The 10,721-nt window shown below is 51.8% G+C and overlaps 1 protein-coding gene across 6 annotated transcripts in view; it reads right to left on the minus strand.

The window, feature by feature from the left end:
- Positions 1-10,721, minus strand: part of IFT122 (intraflagellar transport 122) — a 78,895-nt gene that overhangs the window by 34,966 nt on the left and 33,208 nt on the right. For all 6 annotated transcript variants that reach the window (XR_003004712.1, XM_024756441.1, XM_024756440.1 and 3 more), the window contains 3 exons: positions 9,214-9,411; positions 3,898-4,038; positions 364-417 (listed from right to left, as the gene is read on the minus strand). Coding sequence is in view for 5 of the 6 variants with exons in the window: in XM_024756441.1 (XP_024612209.1) it covers positions 364-417; positions 3,898-4,038; positions 9,214-9,411 (393 nt within the window). In the remaining variant the exon portion in view is untranslated. The remainder of the gene's footprint in view (positions 1-363; positions 418-3,897; positions 4,039-9,213; positions 9,412-10,721) is intronic.

Here is a 10,721-nt window from a genome sequence, read left to right on the forward strand (position 1 = left end):
GGGTAGCAAGCTAAGAGCCACTGCGAGGATGAAATCCGGTTACTGAGAACTGTTTAATCCTCCCAGCAACCCTGTGAGGCAGGTCTCATCCCATTTCACAGACAAGAGACCGAATCTCTGAGAGATTGGGGACCCACCTGCCTCACCCAGCTAACAAGTGACAGACTGTACTCCCGGCTCCCACGTGCTGGCTCCCCCCACGTGGCACTCTGCCCCCCAGAGCAAGGCTGTGGCCCGGACGCCCAGACACCAGTGGGTTCTGTCCACGTGTCCTCAAGACCCTCGCCTGCTGGAAGAGCCGCCTGCAAACCACAGACAGCGCATCTGCACTTCCCTGAGAATCAAGAACGCTTCATCTTTTACCTCAATGCTGTTGATGAGTTCTAAATACCGGAGGTCTTGTACTCTGGTGAAGGCCTACAGGGGAAGAAATGAAAGAATAAAATCAGCTGCCTTCTGGGCTTCAAAAGTGCGTGATTGGCTGGGGGTGGGAGTCAAGCTTTAGAAAGTGAGCCAGTAAGGAGGGAAAGAAACAAGCACTGATGAATCACCGTGTGTACTGGGAGGGTCCTGCCACCCAGGGAAGCGTGGCTTTAGCCCTGGGATTAGTCCATATGAGGAACAGCAAAGAAGCCCTGGCGGCATCACTCACTTTGGGACGAGGTAAACAAAACTCGGATACTGCAGTTAGTGACGCGGCTGGCTTGGAGGAATCTCTATGCGAAAGGGAAGACCAGGCTGGTCTGAGCCTCTGAGGCAGCAGCACAGGAGTGGGAGTGGGGGGACGTGCTGATGGAGGAGAGGCCGCGCGTTCACCTCAGTGACCAGGATGGAGCACAGGAGACAGCCTTGCTTCCCGGTCAGGGCACAAACACAGGGCCTGTGGTGCCGGCACAGGGGGAGGAGAAGAGGGGAAAGCTGAGAAGGAACAAAGATGGCTTCGGGAAGGAAGGGGGAGGTAGGGAATGAATCACTCCAAGTCTCTGGAAGGCAAACTCTTATGTAAATCCTAAAAGTGGAGCTCTTGCGTTGGACTCGCAGTAAAGCCAGAGATTTTAACCCATGGGCTACTAGAAACTTCTAGGCAGCCTTCTGCAAGCAAACTGATGTTAGCTAAGCCCCTTGTGCTGCTTTCAGATTCTGCAAGGGTTTTAGAGGAACATAACCCACCCTGTCAGGCGGATCTTCATGTGGCTTTGCTGCCAGCATCTCCTCCCATTTAATTCCTCCCAGGCGGGCTTCTCTACAGCGTCCCCTATGAAATGGGCTGACACATGCCTGGAGGAGGCAGCAGGTCCAGGAGCCTTCGAATTTAAAATGCAGAACAACAACCCTGGCCGACTGCTCTCTCTGCTGAGCTGCATGACATCCTCCACCTAAAAAGCCAGGAGATTAGCAGGTCATCCGGCCTCTGGCTGCCTCACAGACGACCAAAATGTGACTTTATCTCTTCATCCTGCAGGGCCAGGCATCCTATCAGGGGCTGGGGACCCATGACTTGGCCCTTGTCCCCCCTCTGTGATTCAGGGGCCCATATTTTAAAAGGGGAGGCAGGCAGATTAAACAGATCATGAACTCTCCCTGAGCCAAGAGCTATACAATTCCAAACTAGATGCCCTGGAGAACACAGATTCACTGGAAACGGGCAGGGGCAGGAGGCTGGAGGCTGGACTAAGCAAAGCATCACAGGGTAGGAACCTGACAGATGGGACCTGAAGAGGGGTGCCTTGAAAGGGTCAGGCAGGCATCACATAAGCAAAGGGATGAGGGCTCAAAGCACCCATTTTCCACACAGGAGGGCTTACAAGCTATCGTCTAGATCTGGGCTTCCTGAAAGCAACATGAGGGGGAAGCCTGGGGTGTCTGGCAAGGTGGCAGAGAGGAAAGAAGGAGCATTCTAGGTCTCAGTCCTGGCTCTGAGACCTTCCAGCTGGGGGGCCCTGAACCTAACCCTTGCCCGCCTCCAGGCTGCCAACAACTTCCTTATGGAAAGGGGCAAGCTAGCGAGGTCCTCTCCACGGCCTTCCTAGTTCTGCTCTGCTAGGATTTGAGGACTTGTCACCGTGAGAAACGTGAGTTTCTTCAGCCCTGACACATTCTGCAGAGTGAGGGGTGCCCTGGTCGGAGCGGTCTGAGTCACAAGGCCCGTGGATAACCTCAAGCAGAGGGAAGTGTGGGAACAGGGCCGCATCTGCAGTTCTGCTTGGGGCTGCCTTCCCAGGTGTGAAGCGGCTCTCCTCCGCCATCTAGTGGAGGCACTGGCCTATCGCCGGGAACCACCCTCCACCCCCGTGTGCCTGAGACTTGGGCAAAGCAGAAAAAGAAAGGCTGGGGAATGGGAATTTGGATAAAATGATCAAGTTCTAGTCTATGGTTAAAGTCTGTGGGCTTCACACAATAATCTCTATTCTCAGGGAGCGTTTGGAGGATACAGGGTGGGGAGGAGGGGTTCCAGTTTAGTTTGCGTCAAACGTTTCGAACGTTTGCTGAGCGCCTAATGGTCTATGGCACCATGCTTGGCGGTGTTGGCTGACGCTAGGATGAGACTGATGCTTAGCTGCTGGGTGTAAGGAACTGACAATCTCTCCGGAAGACTTCTAATTTCATTCCAGGCTAAAACCAAACAAACAAAACACATTCTAGGAATCCTTTGTCATTCTTCATCTCTCCTGGCATTTCTGGGTGGGGCAGGAGAGGGAAGCTCCCTCGATGGACTTGCTTCCTCCCTCTGAATTCTTAAGAATTCCTAATAGCCCTCCTCTATTACCACTTTTCTTATGCTAACCAGATCTAAAACTAGGATACAGATAATTGTCGTATCACGGTGATTTTGCTTGCTGTAATAATGGTTGGCATTTGTACAACCACTGCCAGCTTTAGAACCCCTCTCACAACGTGGGGGTTACGCCTAATGACACTGTCCCACAAGCCTGTCGGTCCCGTTTTCACCGTCCCGCTGTAGGAGTGGGAGGGCTGAAGCTCCAAGAGAAGCGGCTGGCTGGGGTCATCCAGCCTGTGCAGGCACAGCTGGGCCTCAACCAGGCTGCTGAGTCCCGGCCTGGTCCCCAGCCACTCTCTTTTCAGGCCTAGAAGTCCCACCCTAGCACAGGGCAGGCACCACACATTTCTGCAACCACTTGCCCACCAGCCAGGAGTATGGGCTAAATGAGGGCCTGGCTAATTGACTGTGGGGAAGAAAAAGAGGGGAGGGAGGAGTAGGGTAGGGGGGTTTGGAAGCCACTCATTTCCCCACCTCAGGCTCCAGACGAAAACCCATCTCAGAGACGGAGCTGGGCTTTTTCTAATGTGGGGAAAGGGGGCAAATGTTTTCAACCATTTCTGTAGTTTTAATAGACTAGGCCAGGAAACAACACCACGAATCAAGGCCATGAATCATGCATGCCATGAAGGTATGTGTGGAGTGACACTGCCGTCAGAATCAGAGAACTTGACCATTTCTTCCCATGTACTTAGCGGAGTGCCAAGAAAAACAGCATTGTGTAATAAGTGGCCCTAATACCAGTAAGTGCTTATACCAATGATAAAAGCCACCGGTGACTGAGCGCTGACAATGTGCAGGCTTTGCTGTGAGCTGTGCATGGATGGTCGCTCATAAGGCTGACAGCTACAGTCTATCAGATGCCCCTTCTTCTGTGTTAGGCTTTACAGGCATTATCCATTAGATCCTTATAACTCCATGAGGATGGGGCCTGTCATCACCCTAATTTTACGGATGAGCAACCTCAGAAAGGCTGTTACCTGCTGAGGCTCACGGAGGTGGCTGTGCTGGGATCCCAGCCCAGGTCAGTCTAACCCCAGAGCCCATGACAGTAGGCATCTGCCTCCTCAAGGCAGCCTGCAAGGACCAAATTCCAGCTCACGCTGACTGACGCTTACCTTCTTTGCTGTTTCAAACTCCAATCCTTCTAAAGCTTCCATGGCCAGCTCGCGCCAGTCAGTGTCTGTCACGCCCAAGCAAGCAATCTGGTAGGCTTCTCGGAACATCTTCCTATCCAGGTACTGGTACATCGGAGCAGACTGGAGGATTTCATCAAAAGGAAAGAAGACTGCTTTCAGAGCAATGGAACAGTTAGATGCACACAAAGCCCGATTCCACGTGTGTGCACCAACTTAATGACGAATGTCACAGAGCAAGGCCACAATGACCCATCAGCACCCTGCTCAGCCTCACCCCGGCCCACCCGATGCCCTTCCATTCGGCCACCCCTTTCACAGCCATCGTATTGAACCACCGTATTTAGCAGCACAAACTTCCACCCGCCTCCCCTCCACCACCACCGGCTTTCCCCACCTCCAGGGTGGCTGGGTCACAAGATGTCACCCTTGCCTGGAATGCCTTTGCCCCTCCTCGTCCTCTGCAAAGTACCTAATTGGCTTTAAAGGCCCTGTTAAAATGTCACCTCTTCTGTAAAGTCTTCACTGACCCCTCAAGAGGTTTTATTTTTATTTTATTTTATTTTAATATTTGTTCATTTATCTGGTTACGCTGGGTCTTAGCTGCAGGCTCCTTAGTCGTGGCTCGCAGACTCCTTAGTTGCAGCTTGCCAGCTCCTTAGTTGTGGTAGGTGGGCTCCTTGGTTGTGGCATGCGAACTCTTGGTTGCAGCATGCATGTGGGATCTAGTTCCCTGACCAGGGATTGAACCCGGGCACCCTGCATTGGGAGCATGGAGTCTTAACCAGTGTGCCACCAGGGAAGTCACTCCGGCTGTATTTTAATAAAGGTCTGTCCCCATAAGGCTGTGCACAACCTGAGGGTGGCGGCGGGGTCGTACTTAACTCCCTCAGCAGGCCCTCAGTCTACGTTTGCTGAAGGAATGAACAACGTTACTGAGGAAGGGGCCTGGGATGGCCTCTTACGAAGAGGGCGGAAAAACCTGCTTCTCCCAAGAAAGGCTGCCATCTCCTAGTGCCCTGGCCCTGGGAACCTTCCTACCATCCCTCCAACCAGACAGGGCTGCCTCACCATGACACCTGTGAACAGTTCTTAATAACTTCTTTTTTTAGGTTTACTAAGTGCTTTTGGATCGGTCCCAACAGCCCTGTGTAGTAGGTATTACTGCCCCCTGATTACTGCCCGGAGACTGAGAGGGCAACTGACCTGCTAAGGACACAGAAGTGGCACATGGAAGCCCTGGAGCTGGACTGGGGGCACGCTGTCCAGGTTCCGTGCTCCTCCCTGCCACGTGTGTGTGTGTGTGTGTGTGTGTGTGTGTTCTTTCGCACACAAGAACAGGTGTGAGCTGGGTCCGGGTGTCCTCAACAACGAAAGGCCAGTCAGCGTGCTAAAGGGACTGCACCCCTCCTTCTGGCTTCCTGGGCAGTGGAACTGATCCGCCAGTGCCTCTGCGCTAATGGTTCCCAAATGTGGAGCTGGAAGAGCTGCTGTCTCTGTCTGGGGCCTGTATCTTTGAAATTCCCGACCCCATTTTTTAGCTTTAGAGTTGAAGGAAACTTGTTTCTTTTTAAGCTATTCTCCCCTCTGACAGCAAGACTGCTTCTCAATGCTCACCTTTTCTGCCCTGCCCCCCATCTCCCCTCCCTTCAAGGGGGCAGCAGGGCATGAAGCGGGGAGCAGTTGAGCTAGAACCCCGGCCTGGCTCAGCCATATCCTAGCTGTGGGGTTTGGGGTAAACTCATTAGCCTCTGTTACGATGCCCTGCCCAGTTCACTGGCTACCAGCGCCTTGAAAGTGGGAAGGTGCCGGGCGAAAGCAAGCCTGCTCCCTCCCCACTGTGCTTTCTCAGCACAGAAACACACCTGCTGCTCCTCTTTGTCTTTCCAGACCTTTCTGGGCTCAGATCAACTGTCACCACCTCATGGAAGCTTTCTCAAACTCCCCAAGAACAAGGAGCTTTCCTTTCTAAACTCCTTTGGTGAACAACCTCTGCTCCAATTTAGTTGTCCTGTAGGGTTTGCTATTTAAAGATTGATAATAACAATAATAGGAATTGGGCCAGACAAAACCTGAAGGATGGGTGCGTTTAGCTCCACTGCAAGGAAAAGTGAGGCCCAAAGAGTAAAAGGAGCGGCTCAAGGTCACAGCTGGTTGAGACGGCAGAGTCAGAACTCAAACCCACTGCTCCTTCCCCTCGACTGGCCCCCAAGGCTGAGCCCCGTAAGGGTGGTTCGGGGACTCAGACAAGCACAGGAGAAGCCAGCCCAGGACAAATGGTTAACACTCGGGCTTGCCTGGGAGGCACCATCTGAGAACGGGAGTTTTAAAAATATACTGAGGGAACAAATGCCCTCTGAGCTCTACTTGATCTCATTGTTGCATTCCAAGCATGAAGTCACCACCGCCCTGAGAAGCCCCACCAGGGTTCGCCGCCCTACTTGGCAGCCCTGACTAACCAATTCTTGCACAAGATGATGTAAATTTCGAAAGGAAACCAGAAATCCCCAGAGCGGGTCTGTTTTCTCCCTCCTCTCTGGGCCAAAGCCACAGGATGGCTGGAGGCAGAGGCGACAGATAAACAGCCTCTGTCTCGAGGCTGCCTTTCCGAACCCTTGGCAGTAGTGACCTGCTGCATCAGCAGGACGGCCTTCGTGCAGCCAAGGGGGCTCTGGCTGCTGAATCTGAAGGACTTGGCTTCAGAGGAAGCTCCGCGCTGCCCTGCTGGCTCCTCTTGGCGGCCAAAGCCAGGGAGCAGCAGCAAACTGCATTTATCTTCGAGGTCACGATGGCAGTCTTGGAGGAAAACTGTCACTCAGCACGGCCTGTCTGGCACGGTGGAGGAGGACTGTGTTTCTGGTGGCTGTGGAGCCAGTGCTCGGGATGGGGAGCCCCGCGAGGAAACAGTCCAGCAGGGGCGGTTCTTGCCCCTCCTCCTGCCCTGCTTCCACCCACCTCTCTCCCTTCTTTCTCTGGCTTTCTTTTTTTCTCTCTCCTTTTCCTCAGATCTTAATTCTACTACCATTTATTGAATAACTGTTCTGTGTCAGGCACTATTAATTCCCAAAGCAATAAGTAACAAGGGTATCATCAGCTTTGAGGGAGAAGCGGACCCCAGCCCCAGCCTTTACAAGAAGCCAAGGCAGGGGGCGCGAGTGAAGGTGAGGTGTCTGGAGGGGGCGCAGACGGATGGAGCCCAGCTGAAGGGCAATCTGGAGACACGTCTACAAATCTTTCATATAGACATGACCTCTGACCCAGCAATTTCACTCCTAGGAATTTATACCAAGGAGCTATACTGGGATTGGTGCAAAGACTTAGCTAGAAAGATGCCCACTATCTACAATAGGGAAAAAGCTGTAAACAGCATGACCATCGAACAATAGGCGCTGGTTGAGTAAGCTGTGGACATCATGTGACAGGACAAAAAGCAATCATTAAAAACAATGGAGGCAGCAGGAAGGGGATGTGGTTATAACAGAAGGGCAACCTAACACCAGGGACCTCGTGGGCTGATGGCGGAGGTACCACTCACATACACAGGTGATAAGTCTGTACTGTGGTTACAAACTGTTACCAGCGGGAACACCTCGGCAAGTTGTACAAAGGATCTCTGTATGATTTCTTACAATTACATGGGAATCTACAATCACCTCAGTATTTTTAAATGCTAGAGAAGCACATTTACTAATGTGGAGCCATGTTTCCAGTAGATTGCTGAGTGAAAAAGCCAGAGTGCTAGTTGATGGCCAATAATTCATACAAAGTGATGGGTCTGCAGTATGTAAATGTCAGGTTAATTAGAAGATTATAATCCACATTCAGTAAAGTAAGTACAGTAAACCTGAAGTTTCATCTATAGGAGCAACACTTACAGACAAAAGTCACAAAACAGTATTTACAGTATGGTTCCACTTTTGTTTAAAAATGTTTATATAAAATCATATACTCATAATTGCGTATCACACATCTATTATATGTACATATAGAAACGGTCTGGGTGCATATATTCTACAATCTTTAACAGTGATTCTTGGGCTTCCCTAGTGGCACAGTGGTTAAGAATCTGCCTGCCAATGCAGGGGACATGGGTTCGAGCCCTGGTCTGGGAAGATCCCACATGCCGCAGAGCAACTAAGCCCGTGTGCCACAACTACTGAGCCTGCGCTCTAGAGCCCACGAGCCACAACTACTGAGCCTGCAAGCTACAACTACTGAGCCCGTGAGCCACAACTACGGAAGTCTGTGCGCCTAGAGCCCGTGCTCCGCAACAAGAGAAGCCACCACACTGGGAAGCCCACGCACCGCAACGAACAGTAATGAAGAGTAGCCCCCGCTCGCCACAACTAGAGAAAGGCCATGCACAGCAACAAAGACCCAACATAGCCAAAAATAAATAAATAAAATAAATTTATTTAAAAAAAAAAAAGAGTGATTCTTGGGAATTTCCTGGTAGTCCAGTGATCAGGACTTACTGCTTTCACTGCCAGGGGCCCGGTTTCAATCCCTGGTCGGGGAACTAAGATCCCACAAGCCTCAACGTACAGAGTGATTCTCTCTCGAGGATGGGAAATTGAGGGCTAGCCTCTCCTTGGCACTTGTCTCTATTTTAAAACAGCTCTACAGAGGGCGCGATTCCCTTGGGGAGAAGACAGGAAGCTGGGGCCGCTGGGGTTAGGCCAGCCCCAACTTGGGTCGTCAGTCTCTGCCCTCCTGTCTGTTTCTGCCCTCCCCACTACTCCGTGGCTCTGGACTCCAGCTCCCCCCAACCCCCCACATCTGTTCTGGCCTCCTCCTGGTTTGAGGGACGGGTGCAGACAGTCCCACGCTCCCTTTCTGGCTCAACAGACCTCGGCTCCCACGCCCCGTCCCACCCATATTCTCTCTCACACGCACACACCACCCCCTCACACGCCATGCGGACGCCCTGCTGGACTCCCAGCTGGACTCCCAGCTTTGCCAGCTTGTTCCACTCTGTCCCACGCACGGCTCTCAGTAAAACATGCTGTCTGCTGCCAGACAACCTTGCATACCCCTCCCTGCCCCTCCCAGGAAAGGAGGATCAGAAAGAAATGGAGGCTCAGTGAGGTTGAGCTGTTTGCCCAAAGACACGCAGGTTGCAAAGGGTGGAGATGGGGTTCAGGTTCAAGTCCAGAGTGCCTTCCATGCTGTCACGGCTGCCATTCTAGTCTCTCTCTCCTCTCTCCTCCCCAGTCCCTCCCAGGCACCACGAGGAGCCTGGCTTTCCTGGTCTCATCTGCCCTGCCCCGGCTAAGAGCTGACAGGCTCCCGGCTTACCTGTGGCACCTCCACGGCCGACATAGAAAAGGCGTGGAGGCAGAAGATCCTGGAGCCGTTGTAGCCGACCACGAAGCCCTGCAGCTTCTGCTGGTGCACGGGGAAGGTGCTGGCCTTGATGTTGAGGTAGCCGCCTCCAGAGAAGCAGAGCATGTCCTCACACTGGGTATTCCAGGCCACACTGTTGGCGTTCGGCTCCTGAGGAACAGGGATGGTGAGGGTGACAGCCCCGGGCGTGGACACCATTCCTACACTCAGACAAGGACTCCTTTTAAAGCCTGAATCACACTAAGTTGCCAACAGTGGGGTGTAGGGAACTGGGGGAGAAGGAGATCGGACATAATGGACAGGACACAGAGGCAAGCTCCTCTTTGCACTATGTGTGTAGGAATTTTTTAATAAGCAAGCATTATTTTTGAAAAAAATATTATTATCCCCAAGTATTAATAATTACATAGTAAGTGAGAAAATCAGCAAGGTGGGTTCTAGTTCTATTAAAGAATGAATATACAAAGCTAGTCATGGAAGAAGGTTTAAAAGGGTATATTCCAAAGAATTAACAGGGATTGTTTGAGGGTGGGTGGAATTGTGGGTAATTTTTATTTTCTACATTTTCTGTTTGTCTGAAATTTTCTTTTAGTCCATGAACATCTATTGTTTTTTATAATAAGAAAAAGAACAGTGAGTTATTTTTAAAATTAGAAAATAATATATTCTCTCTGCATTGACAATTCACACACGTAAAAACTACAGTCTCCCTGGGAGGCACCCCTCCCCCTCACTTCCCCTCCAGAGTTTTCTGCTCAGCTCTGGGGCCCCAGGGACCAGCAGATGTTCATACCTATCTGCCTGCCTAGAATCTGATACAATGCCTGAATCGTTTATAATGAGCATGGATTACTTTTATAATGAGAAAAAAACAATATAGCTGTTTTTGCTTGCAGGGGGCTGGGGCAGCTGAGAGGAGAAAAAAAGATAGCTGGGAATGTTTGTGTCTCCTGGCAAGATTGGAGAATTACCTTCCCTGGCTGCCTGCAGAACCCTCAGTGGGGACTGGGAAGGACACACACCCTTCCACTCCTTCAAGGCTCAGGCGCAGATTCACAACTGGGGGCCTGCTAACCTACCTCCAGGGGATGGGTGTTCAGTCTGGAGAGAAGAGACGTAACACCGAGGGCCCTATTCTGTGCCAGGCACTGAGCTAGGTTCTATGGTACCTTATTGAGCCCAGCAGCAATTCTGTGAGGGGGCAAGTACTAGTTGCATGTTAGACGTAAGGAGAAATTGAGGCTCAGAGAGCTTCACTACCTTGCTTGAGATCACACAGTAAGTGATGAAGGCGGGACTGGAGGCAGGTCTGTCTGAAGGCACAGCCTGTGCTCTTTCTTTCCTTGAAACCACTCTGCCTCCCGGTGATGGGGGCGAGTTGCTATGGGGGAGTCGCCTTGGGCTAGTGGTAGCCAGGTGTCCCCTTCCAAACGACTGAGGCCGCCCCCCCCCCCGCTGTG

This window comes from Neophocaena asiaeorientalis, unplaced genomic scaffold, assembly GCF_003031525.2.
Source record: "Neophocaena asiaeorientalis asiaeorientalis breed wild unplaced genomic scaffold, Neophocaena_asiaeorientalis_V1.1 scaffold392, whole genome shotgun sequence".
Lineage (NCBI taxonomy): Eukaryota > Metazoa > Chordata > Mammalia > Artiodactyla > Phocoenidae > Neophocaena > Neophocaena asiaeorientalis.